The following is a 16,716-nucleotide window of genomic DNA, read 5'->3' on the forward strand; positions in this document are numbered from 1 at the left end:
TTTATTTACCTCTCATGGTCATCTGTTGAAGTTACCCTAGCAGTGGCTGGACTTGTAAAAATAAATCTTTCACAGGCCAATTATTTTTAAGATATTATAGGAGAATAGGCTTCAGTAGGATAAAAAAGGTAATGGGGTAGAAAACCACTTGGTTTAGGAAAAGCATTAGAATGAGGTTTGTGTCCTCTCCCCTTGTCAAATTTTATATCTTATGTTCCCCCATATCCCATTGGACCACAATATATCTGTGCCTGGGATATGGTATATGCTTTCATATCTTGCATTGTCAAACGTCATGGGTTTTTATGTTCCATCATCAATGACTGGGACGAGATCTTCACCAGTCATTTCTGATAACATATTTCAAACACCAAGATTCTAGTTTCAACGCAGCACTGTGTATAATCCCTGGAACAACACGAAGACCAAGGTGGTCAGTCACTGCCTTGAATATTATTTTCAGTGTTTTATGGGTGAAAAACCAACCAACTTGACATCTTTCATTCTATGGGATAAATATTGGTACAACACTACATTCAATGTCTCACTATTGATGCCACACCATTGCATGCAGTCCACAACAGAAATGATAGAGGAATTATTTGGCTCTTTTTCCTCTCTCTGGATGAGTTGGAACTAATGCAATGGCCCTATACTTGATCAAAAATCCTATGTATTTTCCTTTTTTGATTTTCACATGCATGGTTAAGGATTTGACAGCCAAAAATTCAACTGCTTCGTTTTTCCACTCGTTTATTCCTCTTTAAAAATTAATCTCTTCCAACTTTCTTTCTGTTTTGCCTGATTTCTTGAGACATAAAAAGTGAAAATTTCTGGAAGCAAGTAGCTTATTTTCTTGCATTCTGGAAGGCATCATTGTAATAACGCCACCAAAAAGTGAACCAAAAGATCACCGGGGAACAATTAGAAATTATAACTTCCCTTGCTAGGGAGCCCAGATATTTTATGCTCTCACCAAGCATTGGTCTCCTAGAGGGCCATTGGGGTAACAATCTCTATTACTATAAAGCAAATACTTGTGCGCTTCTGGCCTCTATTTTGGCTGAAAAGATAGTTATCTATCTATCAGTTACAGTAGCTGAAAAGATGCTCCCTCTATTTATCTCTTTCTCTCCCTTTTTCTTTCCCTCTTTTTCTCTCAGGCAAATACTACGAAAGAGCATGAACTTTCGTTTTTGTCAGCTGGGCAGCATGAACTTTCATGGTTGTTCAAGAAATAGCACCAACCAATAAGAAGACGCCAAGTGGCATTTCTTTTTTGGTCAGCTACGGTCAACTGCTGACGTGGCTTCCACCGTGGCAGCCAGGTGGACTCCACGGTGGCATCCACGTCTCCGGCCGCTGCCGATACCGCCCGTCTCCTGCCGCCGACGCCGCCGCCCGTCTCCGTCCGCCGACGCCGCCCGTCTCCGGCCGCAGCCGCCGCGCGTCTCCTGCCCTACGCCGCCCCTCTCCGGCCGCCGCCGCCACCGCCCGTCTCCGGTCGCCGATGCCGCCCGTCTTCAAACCGCGGACGCCGCCCGTCCAAGAACCCATCCCCCTCCAAGAACCCATCTTCAAACCTTGGGGGAAGAAGGGCTCCTCCGCCATGAACGCCGCCGCGCTGATGCTAAGGCAGGGCCTGTGGCTGAACCGCGAGGTCCGCGTGGTCGGACCCATCTTGGGGACCCGGGTCGGCGACGTGTTCTTCTTCCGGATCGAGCTCTGCGTGGTGGGTCTGCACGGGCAGGTCCAGGCCGGGATCGACCACGTCACGGCCGGAGACGCGCGGCCGGGTTGAAAACCATGCTCAGCCCCTCCGGCAGGTTCTACGTCTACGACGGCGTCTACCGGGTGAACCGCTGCTGGTCCGAGCCGGGCAAGTCCGGATTCATTGTCTTCAAATTCAAGCTCTCCAGGATCGAAAACCAGCCCAAGCTCGGCTCCATCGCCATCAAGCTCGCCGAGGAGCTCAAATTCAACATACTCAGGGCCAGAGGAATTCTCTCCCTGGACCTCTCCTCCGGCAGGGAGACCCTTCCCGTCTCCGTCTTCAATGACGTCGACGACGACGACGCGCCGCTGCGGTTCGACGAGCGCTTCCCAGCCGGAGTCCCTTGATCCGACCGCTCAAGCACTTACGGACGAAGTCCAGACCGTTCCTGGATTGATTGCGGTGAACGGATGTTGCGATCCGAGCGCACGCGCCGAGATCATGTCAGCCAACGAGTTTTGTTTGTTCTTCCAAGGCTACGGCGGCGATTTCCCGATCGGCGAGGCGATGAAGGCGGGATGCGTGCCGATCGTCGTCTCCGACCGTCCGATCTTGGATCTGCCGTTCAGCGATGTGGTGGACTGGTCGGAGATCGCGCTGTTCGTGGCATTGCAGGAAGGAGGGGGATTCGTTCGGCGAGCAATCGATCGGATCGACGAGGAGAAGCGCGCGAGGATGAGGGCATCGGCTGCTCAGGTGAGTTCGCTGTTCAGGTTTGAAGATGGGTTCTTGGAGGGGGATCGGGAGCCGAGGGATACGTCGTCGGGGGCGGCGGCGGGGGGCGGAGACGGGCGGCGTCGGCGGCGGCCGGAGACGTGGATGCCGCCGTGGAGTCCACCTGGCTGCCACGGTGGAAGCCACGTCATCAGTTGACCGTCGCTGACAAAAAAAGAAGAAGACGCCACTTGGCGTCTTCTTATTGGTTCGTGCTATTTTTTGAACAAGCATGAAAGTTCATGCTGCCCGGCTGACAAAAACGAAAGTTGATGCTCTTTTCTCTTCTTTTTTTCTCGCTCTCTCTCCCCCTCTCTCTCTCTTTCTCGCACTCTCTCTCTCTCTCGCTCTGTCTCTATCTGTATCTCTTTCTCTCTTTTGCTCTGGCTCTCTCTCTCTCTGTTCCTCTTGTTCTCTCTCTTTCTCGCTCTCGCGCTCTCTCTCTCCCTTCGTCGTTCCTTCTTACTATCTCTCTCCGTCCCCCTTCGTCTCTACCTCTTCTTCTCTCCTGTTTCTTTCGCTCTCTCTCCCCCTCTGTCTCTTTCTCTCTCACTCACTCTTTCTCGGTCTTCCCCTATCTGTCTCTTTCTTTCTCTTGATTTTCCTCTCTCTCACTCTCTATCTCAGTCCCTCTCGCGCTCTCTCTCTCCATCGCGCTCTCTCTCTTCCTTCGACGCTCCCCCTTTCTATCTCTCTCCCTTCGTCTCTCCCTCTTTTTTTGTCCTCTTTCTCTCGCTCTCTCTCCCCTCTCTCTCTTTCCCTCTCACTCTCTCTCGCTCCGTCTCTCTTTCTCTCTCACTCTCTCTCGCTCCGTCTCTATATTTCTCTCTCTTTCTGTCGATCATGCTCTCTCTTTCTCTCTGTCCCCCTCGTGCCCTCACTCTCTTCGTCTCTGCCTCTTTCAATCTCTCTCTCCATTTGCCTCTCTCTTTTTCTCTTTCTTTCTCTCGCTCTCTGTCCCCCTCTCCCTCTTTTGCCTGCTTTCTATCTCTCTCCCCCCTCCCCTCTCCCCCTTTCTGTCTCACTCCCTCTCTCTCGCTTTCTGTCTCCCTCTCTAGCTCTTTCTCTTTCTCTTCCCCTCTCCCCCTCTTTATCTCTCTCATCTTGCTCTATCTCTCTCCGCCCATCTTGCTCTCCCTCTCTCCCTCTCGCGCTCTCCCTCTCTCCCTCTTGCGCTCTCCTTCTCCCTTCGTCGAGAGAGAGACAGAGAGAGAGAGAGAGAGGGAGAGAGGGAGAGTGAGAGGGAGAGAGCGATAGTGAGAAAGCGAGAGTTAGAGAGAGAGAGAGGGATAGAGCGATAGTGAGAAAGCAAGAGGGAGAGAGGGAGAGGGAGAGAGGGAGAGAGCGATAGTGAGAAAGCGAAAGGGAGAGAGAGAGAGGGAGAGGTAGAGGGAGAGAGGGAGAGAGCAATAGTCAGAAAGCGAGAGGGAGAGAGGGAGCGAGATAGAGAGAGGGAAAGGAGAGAAGGAGAGGGAGAGAGGGAGAGAGAGAGAGAGGGAGAGAGAAAAAGTGGGAGAGAGAGGGACGCATATTTACCAATTTGATTGAAGAAAATAGATGTATGATGTTCATCGTGGCCTCTTATTCGCTGTACCTTCCTCCACCGGTGAAGGAGAAGGAAGGTTATTGTTTCGTTTATGGGTTTCACATAAGAAAGGTTCTTTTACAGAAAACAGTTACAGAAACGACGGGCAGCGAGGTCAACTGTAACGCACGTTCATCGGATAACGGGCTTCAACTGCAGGGACTCCAATGTTCTCCAGCGTTGTTCTCAAGCGTCATCCACGCCGGCAGCAACGTCCTCAAATCCCCCTGGATTTCCTCTCCGGCAACGCCTGCAGGTTTCATTTTCTCTCTCTCTCTCTCTCTCTCTCTCTCTCTCTCTCTCTCTCTCTCTCTCTCTCTCTCTCTCTCTCTCTCTCTCTCTCTCTCTCTCTCTCTCTCTCTCTCTCTCTGTTTATGTGTTTTTCTGTCGCTCTGTCCCCCAGGTTTCTTCTTCAATTCCTATCTCTTTCTCTCTCTGCTTCTGTCGAAACACTCTTTCCCATCTCCTACAAATTGATGAAATCATTCAGGTCTACGTACAGGCTTCTTTCTATATCTTTCTCTCTATTTTTATGAAACCCCAAAATTCTCTCCTGAAAGTTGGAAACCGCAGGCCTACGTGCAGTCTTCTTCTCCTCTCTCACACTCTCTCACTCTCTCTCTAGCCATACCTCTCTCTCACTCACTCTCACTCTCTCTCACTCTCTCACACACTCTCCCTTTCTCTCTCACACTCTCTCCTACTCTATCTCATTCTCTCACATCTCTTACTCTCTCTATCACTCTCTCTCCCTCACTCTCACTCTTTCCCTTTTTCTCTCTTTCACTCTCTCTCACTTTTACTCTTTTTCTCTCTCACTTTCCTACTCTTTCTCACTCTCTCTCACTCTCTCCCTCTCTCTCTCACTTTTTCTATTTTCCTCTCTCACTCTCTTACTCTGGATCACACTCTCTCTCTTACTCTCTCCCTCTTTCTCTCTCAGTCTCACTCTTACACTATTTCTCCTCTTATTATCTCTCTTCTCTCCTCTTATTATTCTCTCGCTCACTGTCTCACTAAGTTTCCTACTATCTCTTTCTCTTATTGTCTTTCTCTATCTCTCTCTGTCCTTCTATTTCTATCTCTTTCTCTGTGTACCACTATCAAAACCCTTATTTAGGCGCTCTTTCATCCTTGCCTTCTACCAAACTTAAATCAAATGATATTGTCCTTTTAAATTCTTATACTATTTCTTTATTTCATATTATACTTCTTGATGTAGAAACAAAATCAAGATGCCCAGATTTCCTCTAACACGTGTCTAGAATGCTCTTATTCGGTTCCTCTATTTGTCAACGATCAAAGAAACTTGTATCTCTCGAGGGAAGGGAAAATAATTAGAAATTATAACTTCCCTTGCCAGGGAGCCCAGATATTTTATGCTCTCACCAAGCATTGGTCTCCGAGAGGGCCATTGGGGTAACAGTAATATTAAATACAAAATATAAGATGTAGTCTTTCAAACCCAGAAAATAGATGGAGACTTGAGGATGCTCCCATGGGATAAAAACTTTCAATCCATACTTGTATTATCCTAAGATGTCATACACTAGCTAAAAATCCACCTGGTATGACATCATAAGTAAGATGAAAGCATCAAGAAATTGTACTCAGAAATTTATTTATTGTTGTACACATCAAAGATCTCCAATATCTACAATGCTTGGATTTACACCTCAAATGTACAAGTGAGAGGATGAGTCTACTCATGGATGAATGGGAGGTGACTTGAGTGGAGGTCAAGTGAGAGATGCATATATATATAGAGAGAGAGAGGGAGAGAGAGAGGAGGGGATTCATGGAAGGGAAATGAGATCATGATGCATTGGGACAAGGCCTGATGAGCTTGACGCAACTGTAGCGCTGCTTGAGGTCTTTCATGGCCTTCTCCTCAATCTGGATGGAACGTATGGAGGAGGGGACATCCATCTCAGGCTTGAACCAGTAACTGGGGGAGGTCGTCTCCGAGGGTGAGGCAGGGCCCGACAGAGGCACGGTAAAACCTGAGGTTCTTGACCTCGGACTGTGTGCCATTCCCAGTAGCTGCTTCTTTGCCTGCTCGCCCACATTAAGTATGGCAGTAAGAAACAGAACTAAAGACCAACTTAAACTAGAGTGATTAGAAGATAGAGATATAGATGGAGATTGACATATCAATGTGTACACAGAAATAAAGATAGAGTGGGATAGCAGAGGTAAAGAAACAAAGAGAGAGGGAGAAGGGGATGAAAGTTAAAGAGTTGGATCTAGAGAGAGATAAAGATGAAGACAGATTGAGAAAGAGACAAAAATGCCGATAGAGGTTAAAATGCATGCCTTGGATCCAGAGAGGGAGAGACAATAATTAACAGTTGGAGATGGATTAAGAGCGACTTAGAGATGAAGATATGAAGGAATGGACACTTTGTATATATTTATATACACAGGAGAGAGAGTGAGAGAGAGAGGAAGAGGGTGAGAGAGAAATGGGAAAATGGAAAACTCCACCAAATCAGACAGTACAAATTAAAATTGATTGCAACAAACCTGCTGCATCTGGATGTCCCTCAGGGATGGCCGAGAGAGGATTGGAGAACTACCAGAAGAAGACCACGGTGGTGGGCTTCTCCCTGCGTCTGGCGGTGTAGCCACCCGATCTGATGGACCCACCCGGATGGGGCTTGATGGGGATAATGGGCCTACTGAACCAAGCATGGTCCTCCCACTATTGCCTCCTTTGTCAGCTGTAGCAATTGGCATCTTACTATTTCTGGCATGGTCAACGCTCCCAAACTTGCTCTGTTCTTGCTGGATCTCGCGAAGAGAAGACAAGTCCTTAGAGATCCTGGCAGCCCCACCCCACGCTGGACCCTCTTTCTTCGGAGGAGGTGGCGGAGGCGACTGCACTATCTGGAGAGTGTTATCCAGAGCGCCACTCAAAAACATTGACAACCCACCCTTCTTGTTCTTTTTCTTGGAAATGATTCTACTGCAGGCGGGGGGATCAGAGACGGCCTCTTTTGCTGGATTGAGAGTCTCTTCTTCCTCCTGCAAGTTTAAGGAGAGTGAGAATGAGAGAGAGGAAGACATCAGATTCAAGAGAAATGGTTTGTGGGCAAACCTTTTTGTGAAAGCAACATTCCTCCTTCGTTACCTTCTCTGCTAATAATTCCAATTCAGAATCAGGAACAGGAACACCAGTTTGGATTGCGTCCTCTTGCTGCTTGGTCTTCACTTTGCTCTTCTGAGAGTCAGCCGTCGTCTTCTTTCCTTTATTCTTTTTCTTTTGTCCCTTGATATCTTCTTGAATTGATGGAGAAGACTTCTGGTGAAGCTCAACGGGAAATCCCAAGTCAGCGAGTGTTGACTCCAGAATTGGCCTGCTTTGAAGCTTTGCGACCTGCTGGTCATCCAGTGTTTGACCTCTAGATCGTTTTTCCTCAAGAATCTCAATCTGCTGAAGTTTTTTCCTAATTGCTCGAACTTGTTTCACAATCTCAAAGTCAGTTGCATCAGATGGAAGGAAAGAACCTTCCAAGTCGTGCCTGCCTGAATTTTCCAAGACCTTGGAGTGGCTTTCATAAGTATTGACTGAACATATTTCGTCCTCCTCACCCAGGATAATGGCAGGGAAGGCAGCAGCTGTAGGGAGCGGCAACCGTCGGTGGCTCCAATGTTCCAACGATTTTGCTTCCATCGCTTTTTCAAGCTTTGCTAGGACCTCAGAGGATGTGTTGGCGACAGACGATGCAGAGATGGTGAAAATGAAGCCAATGTTCCGGATGGCGATATCCTGAAAAACCGCAACTCTAAAAATCAAAAATTACTTCACCAGATCTGACCTCAGAAATCAAACATCCCAGTTTTCATCATAAAAAATGGCATTCAGGTGTGATGACATTATATGAATTAACCCACAAAACTGGGGAAAATTCTAGGTGTCTAGCACAAGCTTAACCCTCGTAAATGAAGGGATTGTTTCTCATCAATAACACTGCTTTTAGATAAAAATCGAACCCCAGAATGCTTCAAAACAATTATTATATGCGAGAAGCACTAGGGTCAAAAGATGAATGAGGATCAAAAGAAGAAAGCAGGACACACCTCGCAAAATGACCACAGATCATTGGCTTCTAAAGAATCAGCAATCTCCAGAAGAGAAATAGCATTGCGCGGCTCCATGAGGAACTTGGCTGCCGTTTTCTCACAGAGGCTCTTCAGACTGGGGATGGGCTTGCCCGTACATTCTTCAACTACCGCCAGGTTTGACTTCGGAAGTGGGTCATCAAATATGAAATCTGCATCAAACTCTTCAAGGTCATTGCAAGATTCCGGATTTGTCTTCTGGGAACCTCCTTCAAGTCCCACGAAGCTTGGAGGATGATAAAGGCCACATATGAACAGGAGGTGGGTCTCCCCAACAGATACAGAAGTCACGTTTTTAATTCCATGAATGCGAGTTGGTGTAGGAGCCGTATCCTTGTATTTTTTTCCATCAAGCATATAGACATCACCCGTCGAGGTTGCAGCAGCCGTCCAATACTTCCCCGCAGAGACGCTCACCACTTCCTTTCCCCGCAAGGAGTGCAACTACAAGAGGAAAAAAACAAAACCATTAAAAGGGATTTCTTTCGCAGGGTCATTGAAGTTGAGTCTACACATGGTACTGGAACCTGATGACATCTTAAGTCTGGGTCAGACGACGTCCAATAGAACACAGAGCCATCGTCTGCAACCGCAGTGCTATGGGCCATTCCGGCAGCAATGGCCACAATCTGGAGTCGCCCAGAACGGTGAAATACCATTGGCAGGCCCCCTCCTTTTCTAGCATTACGGGCGATGATAACTCGTTTTGGGTTCACAAGCTTGTGACCCCATGTAAATACCTGCATGTGGATTTCTCAAGTAAGACAAGATTAACCATTGCACATGAAAATCTGTGCCAGATGCCTCGGTGTAGATCTCAATGGCTTAAGGATCTTGGAAAGAAAGGTGGAGAGAGATGGAGAGAAAAAGTAGAAGGAACCATTGACAACAGACTCAACTTGACACCCAAGTTCTTAACTGACCTCCTTAGAGAAGGGTTACATGTATTTAAAACGAGCTAGGGGAAGGGAAAATGCCAGAAATACCCCTGACAATAATTGGGGATAGCTTTTATAAGTGGCATACCTCCCCATCTACACCCAGGACAACGGTGTGGTATTTTGCGGCTGAGACAGCCTTAAGGTTTCTCCCTTTGAGGGACTCGACCAGTCGTGGAATGCAGTTTGATGCTGAGTTGGAGGTGCCGTAACCAAGCTGGCCATCTTTGTTGCAACCCCATGTGAATACCTCTCCAGATTCAGAGACAGCTGCCGAGTGCTTGTTTGCAGCTGCCACGGAAACTATTCTTGATCTGAGGGAGCTGACTCTCCTGGGTGTTGCCTGAGTATCAACAGAAGGATACCCAAGCTGACCCTCTGTATGAAACGAAGAGCAAAATTTAATGGCGCCTAAAAAGAAATTTACTCAGATATTGTGTTTTCTAGAGAAATTATTAGCTTTGTTCAGCTCATGGGACAACCATTTAAAAAGAAACCCCAAAATGGTAGTGTTTGAGGGTCATGAATACCTCTGTTTGATCCCCAGGTATACACCTCCCCATTTTCCGTTGTGACAACAGTATGGTGCTTGGCAGCTGCAATAGCATAGACACGCCTTGAACCTAACCCCACAGTCACTCGGTGAGGTGTGATCACCGCAGACTGACCGCTACAAGGAATAACAAGCCAACCAGAAGATAAGGACAAGAGACCAATTATTTTCAAACAAGAGACGGATATCATTTAATGTTCAAAACTATCATTATTTTCTGCAACGAGAAACGTCAGTTTGAATGAAAAGAAATTTCAAGACTCGGGAAGGTAAAATTATCAGTTAGACCCAATGTTCTGCCCTTGACGATGATGACTGAAGGATGATGATCAATCTTCATCCTCAGTTTTACATGCAAGAAAAATGATGATGATGAAAGATGTTGTCATAATCATCATCTCATAGTGGCAGACAATGACAAGAACGTTGAGCATGACAATGGAGGGGTGAATATCCCCTGTACCCGCCGCCACAAGCTTCTAGATGATGAGATTATGATGATGAAGATGAATCATCGTCCAAGTCATCTTCATCCTCCCAGAAGTGTTCAACACCTAGGAATGGATTTGTTAGAGTAACCGAACTCTTTATCTACTGTTAGAAAAAATATGTTTAACTATTAAATTTCTTGCAAACCAAAATCTAAAAAGCACGAAAACTATGAAATGCAAAATTTACCTGTGGATATCAAAATCTGGGAGACCAAGACGACCTCCCCTACCAAATCCCCAGGTGTACAGCTCCCCACAACTACCAACAGCAACACTATGAAATTTTCCTGCGGCACTCATCTTAATGTAAGTGCCATGGAGAGCATCAACTTTGCATGGCAACTTCTGCATGTGAGCATTTCCAGTTCCAAGTTGATAGTTTGTCCCACTTCCCCAACTGAAAACCTCCGTGACGACTGAAATAAAAATATATAAAACCTTTAATTATGAATATAGACATGGTGCATGGATTTTCTGATGAAGCAAAAATAGAAAAAAAACCAGATTAGTAATATACTTGAATGACGGTCTTTTCCGATGGATTGGCACACAGGCCCTGATATAAGATCGACAGGTGTCCGTGATTTTGTGTCCTCTAGCGTAATTGTGGCACCAGACTGAAGAAGAACACCGGCAACAGCAAAATGGCCAAAATGTAAAGCCCTGTGGAGACTGCTCCATCCAGACTCTCCATCCTAGAAAATTTGAAATTCTAATGATGTGAACTCCCCAGACAGTTAAAATTGTCAACACGGCATGATGTACCATGGGATTATCTCCAATTTAGATCTGTGCTAGTAATGCAAGGGAACAGCGAGAGAAAAAGAAAGCAGATGCATTGTACAGCATCAAACACTTCATCCTAGAATGATGAGCCAAGGATATCCACAGCCAGTACTCCATAACCTTATTAGTACAGAGCTAATTATCATTTAGAAATATGTTTTTTAAATATATCACCTAGAAAATATGCTGATATCATTCCATTGAGGACATATCAGAGATGAGACAAGAAAGAGAGAAAATGAGTAATCCCCCCATTCACTACATGACTAGGGTACTTATACCATTATTCATCCAAGAAACGGTTGGTACCGTCGCCTACCCAAAAAAAAGCTGTATTATATATCAGGATTCTGACCCTATAACTCTCTATCATGCATCCCTCCCTCTCAATCTCTATCACTCTATAACCTTTGCGCCGAGCTAATTTCACCTAGAAATATGTCTATTCCTACAACTGGGTTATCTATTCATCTCTCTTTATATATAGATATATATATATATATTCTTTATTTGTCTATCCACTTCCTCTCTGTATCTGTCACTCTCTGTCTCAGTCTATTCTCTATATCTATCTCTCAACATAGGTCTCTAATTATCCCTATAGCCGGACTATGTTCCTTTCTCACTATAAATATTTATCTTTATGTCTCTCTCCATCTGAGGATTCCTTCCTTTCTAACTATAGATAACTTTTTTAAAGAATATATATATATATATCTGTCCCTATCACTCTATATATCTTTATCTATACCAATATCTGGAATTATGTCTCTTTCTCTATCTACATATCTGTCTTTATTTCCCTGTATGTTTATGCATCCCTTTCCCTCTGTCCCTATCACTCTCTCTTTCACTCTATCACTCTCTCGATCTATCCCTTTCTATCACTATCTATCAATGTCCATATCTATCTCAATACCCTTCTCAAGTTATATCATTACGTTTGTATGTAATGCGCGGGTGAAAGATTTCAATTCATCAGTCACAAATAGTAAAATCTCGAACTGATTATTCTCAGTCGACTCAAAAAATCACAATAAAAATGGCAAAAAACATACCCACTGCACAACAGGCAAATGATGATAAAGAACAGAATCAGGAGAAAATTATTCAAATAAGGCCAAAGTATCATTATTTCATAATTTTCGTAGTTACTTATTTCCAGCCTAAGAAAAAAATTGCGAAGGAAAAGTAATAAAACCATACCCTCACGTCAGGGTCAGCACCTGCAGAAAGCAACCTCTTCACAATGGGCAAGTGATTTCGCCACGTGGCAATGTGAAGAGCAGTCAACCCAGAAGCATTCTTAGCATTAATATTAACCCCACTCTTCTTCAGCTGGTAGATAGCAGAGTCCAAGTCGCTAAGGGAACCTTCTCTTGCCGCAGACCAAATGTCTTTAACTGATTGCTGTATCATCTTCAAAGATCACCTGCTGAATTTCAAACATAATCTCAGAATTTAGAAAATCTGAAACAAGCATCAGAGAATACAAGTAGATTCTCAAATGAAGATCCAGCAGAAATTTGATGAAGAATAAGTGGTTCTTCACATAACGATTTAAAGAAATCGATGCCAACAGTCCTAGAAATCTGTCCTCGACCAATCAATATTGTTTGCTGCTTAATTACGAGGGACTCCGACTCAAGCTTCAGAGAGTGCAAGTAGTTTCGCAGCTGATGATCCGGCTGAAATCTCATAAAGAATGAGAGATTTTTAATCCAACGATGAAAGAAATGGGTCGTAATAAAACTAACAAACTTTCCCGGATCACTCAAGACGGTTCAATGTTCGATGAAGAGGAAATCTGAAAAAAGATTCAGAGAATACGAGAAGTAGTTCTAGCGATGATCCAGCAGAAATGCACAAAGATCAAGGATTGAAGAAATGGATTCTACCAAACTCAAAAAATCTTGCCTCAATCACTCAAGATTGTAGGATGTTTGATTACAAGGAAATCCAAAGCGGTGATCCAGCATAAATTTATGGAGAACGAGAGATTAAAGAAATGGACACCGAAAAACCCAAAAATCTTTTCCAACATCATTCGATATTAAATTACAAAGATCACCATTGACGACGATCCAACAAAAACATTCAACTCGCCATCCTAGAAAAGGGATCTCGACTGCAGTTTAAGAGGGAAAAAACATATATTTTTCAACATTCAGAAGGCGATGAAAAGGCAAAGAAAAGCTAGAAAAAGAAAACCCAGGACCTCGAATCTTGAACAGAGAGAAAATCTATGCCGGCATTGGAGAACCCACGAAGGGCAGAGAAACCCAAATCGAGATTCAAGAAAAAATGGGCTCTTCCCGCCCTCCTCTCTACGCCTCTCCCAAATATGATTCTATCACGGCATCAGAATATCCGAAACTTGGAATATGCTTCGACCCTTCATCCGCCTGCTCAAAAACAATCGTGGCCATCTCCAGAATCCCCAAAGGAAGAACTCTGTTCGCCAGACCTCTCCTGTCCCTCTCTCTCTTCCCGATTTCTAGAGAGAGAAAGTTAGAGATAGAGAGAGATAGAGGTCTACCTGTGGTCCGCATCAGCTGTCAGAAGGAGAGATCTGCACCGCAGCGCCACAATTCAGCGCGCAATCAACCCAATTCCTCCCAATTTGACCTTCTCCACGCAAAGAAAAGTGGAAAAAAAAGGAAAGAAATGACTTTTGGGAGTTTGAGCTAACCGCTGCAACCATTAAATATCCCTGACTGTTGGTTAAGTATGGTGGGTGTAATTAAATCAACGGTCCACTTCTCCACTAATCCAATTAAATTAAGGTTTGCAGAAACTGCCCATTAATAATTAACAGTAGATATTGTGATTTGGGAACGGCAAGTCCAGGACGTGATGCCCCGGACGTGATGGGACGGATGACGATCTCTGACTGTCGGAAAAAAGTTTCGTCACGTCAGCATCCCGTCACTAGACAATTGCCAACGAATTTACAGTTCGTCCCCATTAACCACTCGGGCATAGACCCAAGAAGAATCCATATCATATACATATATAATAGATAATTGATATGGATATGGGCTTCTCTATTAAAATGAAATCCTATTGAATTTTTGCCTATTTTTTATTGTTGCTTGTCTATGTGTATGTTATTCAACACAATATACTTAAACTTCACATGTTTATTTATTAGTATAAAGAATAAAAAATTTTATTGCTGGTTTAATAATATAAATTCCTGATTTTAGTTTAGTAAAGTTCGAATAAAAGGTTTCTGTTTCTAATATAATTCTTAGAGGAATTCAGAAAAATCCGTCACGGACGGCATCACCGTCACGTATGACGAGAATGACAACCATGCGGGGGAGAGAGCATTGGAGGGGCGTATCTCCAATTATCTTTGGACTGCATCCTTTTGTGCGCGCAAAATAATGCAGGGACTTTTTTGCAAAATGCCAAGAAATCAAGTTAGCGACACCACGTGATGATATCTCGGCCATTGAAAAGCTTAAATCTGTCATTTTTAAAGAGCTGTCACGGCCGTCATCCGTGACGGCCGTCCCGTCACGTCACTTGTCCGAGGCCCCCCGTCACCGTCACGACCAGTTCGTCATCCGCCACCGTCACGTCATCCGTCACATTGTCGTCACTGTGACATGTGACATGACGGATGACGGCTGTCGTTCCCTAATTGCAATATGATCTCTAGTTTACACTTCAATCACGGACAACCATCTTTGCGAATAAACTTTGGATAACCCAACATACTTTTTTTTCTAAAAATTCAAATTTCCAGAGATGTCTTGTATTTTTATTCTAGTTAATATTCCCTGTGATCCATAAGATGCAATTTAGTTTCAAACTGCCCTCTTTTGTGGTCATTTTAGGATGTATTTGGTATATGTTGCAGGGTGGTTAATATTACATCCCTTATTTTAAACAAAATTGTCATTTTTTTATGGTGGTGTAGTTAAATCTACTGTCAACTTCTCCACTAAGCCTATTAAATAAAAGACTTGCACAAACCGCCCCATAACTAATACAATATATAATCGCTAATCAACATTTCAGTGACAGACTGTCATTGTTATGCTTCATTTTATGTTAGTTTGGTATTAGCATACTATATGTCGCTTCGTGGGAAATACTCTGGATATCCCACCTTACTTTTTCCAAAATTTTCAGATTTATAGATATGCCTTATATTTTTATTCAAGTCATCCCTATGATACAAATCAGTCACAAACTGCCATTTTGAGTTATCTTAGTTTGTGATGCCCCTCGTATGTGTTTCTGGGTGGACGTAGTTTTATGAGAAAGCAAATATTTTACATTAAAGACAACCCATACTTCTTTCAATTTTATCCCATTTTTGAAATATACCCAATATTTGTATTGAAATTAATATCAAATATTTTGTCAAAAGTTTTTGTCCTAGACTACTACAAACCTTTATGGTGCCCTCAAAGTCATATAATTTGATCACTACTAGTCTACGATGGTCAAATGATCATATGTGCATTTTCAAATTAATATTTTGAAGGATTTTTAATGTAGACTTATAAAACTGAGAGAGATTAGAATTTTTATTTTTCTATTCCTAACGTAGATGAATTTGTGGGTAAACAGTATGGCATCAATAAATCAAAAAGGGGTTTGAATCAGTCTAACTTTTTTCCTTATATTCTTCTTATACCTAAGAGATGTTCATGAATGATATTTTGTAATGTATTTAGTGTTGTCTATCTTTGTTTATGTATGTGTAGTAGACAGGAAAAATGTGGTATAAAAAGTTTTTATACCTGCTCAACCCAGCTCTTGGCCACGTTGTGAGGAGTTATCCTTCCTAGTCCTAAGTTAAACCACCTAGTTCAATCATAAGCTTTGGATAATTAAGAAGTACCCAATCCTTGCATCGCACAGTCAACCAAGTTTTAGTTACTGTAGTTCACCCCAATATAACACTAGTATCACCACTATATTATTGCTCTACCTACAATCCATTTTACATATGTATCTACTGTTCAAGAAGCAACTCTGCTTATGTCCTCGCTGTTCAAGAAGCAAATCTCAATGATACCCTTAGTTCTAACAATAAACTGTCTTATGCATATTTCTTGCATGGCTGATTGAAACGCCTCAGGCTTGGTATCTTGAGATTTGACTAATTTTTGGAAAGCTCACTTACCTACTGTTAGAAAAATACTATGTATTAGAGATACTAAGAATAATAAAGAATTGAGATATCAGATATTATATTTAAGAATGATAGTAATATAGTTAGTGAAAAGATAGATAAGTATATGATAAGAGTAACTAGTTTAATAAGAGCAAGAACAAGAAGAAAAAGTTAGATAGATAGGGAAAGATTATTTAATTAGGTATATATAGGTAAGCTAGAGCAGTACATAAATATATCAAGAAGATAGATAGGGAGAGAATTAACTAATTACCTAATTATAACATAACTAAGTAAGTAGATAGTAAGTATATAGATGAAGAGAATATACTTTTATGTATTTCTATAGATGTTTACTTGGTTATCAAATAGTTAATATATTTATTTTGTTTTTTCTTTATATAGTTTTTTATAATCAATTTAATGAAATAATGGGTCGATTTAGTCGAACACCCGAGAGGTGTTCGACCAAATGCCCAATAGGAGGTCGAAAACAGATAGATGTATACAGTATTTAATCTTTTTTATGCTTTTATATATTTTATATATATTTTTAATAGTAGAAAATCGAGTATAAGTGGTATTTCTGTTGAGCGGCTGTGAGGTGTTC

At 43.0% G+C, this 16,716-nt stretch overlaps 1 protein-coding gene and 1 pseudogene across 8 annotated transcripts; one reads left to right on the forward strand and one right to left on the reverse strand.

Annotated features, from left to right (window-relative positions):
• Positions 1–1,001: 1,001 nt before the first annotated feature.
• LOC144706316 (histone-lysine N-methyltransferase family member SUVH2-like) lies at positions 1,002–5,450 on the forward strand (annotated as a pseudogene). Its single transcript, XR_013582230.1, has 2 exons — positions 1,002–2,470; positions 4,158–5,450. The product of XR_013582230.1 is annotated as a histone-lysine N-methyltransferase family member SUVH2-like (transcript).
• A 124-nt stretch (positions 5,451–5,574) lies between these two features.
• LOC144706315 (ankyrin repeat family protein / regulator of chromosome condensation (RCC1) family protein) lies at positions 5,575–13,646 on the reverse strand. 7 transcript variants are annotated; one of them, XM_078579212.1, is made up of 12 exons: positions 13,506–13,608; positions 12,524–12,654; positions 12,173–12,401; positions 10,698–10,875; positions 10,368–10,596; positions 9,667–9,806; positions 9,225–9,514; positions 8,726–8,938; positions 8,157–8,642; positions 7,174–7,845; positions 6,600–7,100; positions 5,575–6,128 (listed from the first exon to the last, which is right to left on the reverse strand). In XM_078579212.1, exons 3-12 carry the CDS (start codon positions 12,383–12,385, stop codon positions 5,889–5,891), a joined length of 3,162 nt encoding a protein of 1,053 aa, XP_078435338.1. In that variant the 5' UTR covers positions 12,386–12,401; positions 12,524–12,654; positions 13,506–13,608; the 3' UTR covers positions 5,575–5,888. The 7 variants fall into 7 exon arrangements, with proteins under 7 accessions (XP_078435338.1, XP_078435336.1, XP_078435335.1 ...); XM_078579210.1 differs by lacking the exon at positions 13,506–13,608 and adding an exon at positions 13,185–13,490 and having other exon boundaries at positions 12,173–12,398; XM_078579209.1 differs by lacking the exon at positions 13,506–13,608 and adding an exon at positions 13,185–13,490.
• Positions 13,647–16,716: the final 3,070 nt, after the last annotated feature.

The sequence above is a fragment of the Wolffia australiana genome, chromosome 8 (genome assembly GCF_029677425.1).
Source record: "Wolffia australiana isolate 7733 chromosome 8, ASM2967742v1".
In the NCBI taxonomy this organism is placed as follows: Eukaryota; Viridiplantae; Streptophyta; class Magnoliopsida; order Alismatales; family Araceae; genus Wolffia; species Wolffia australiana.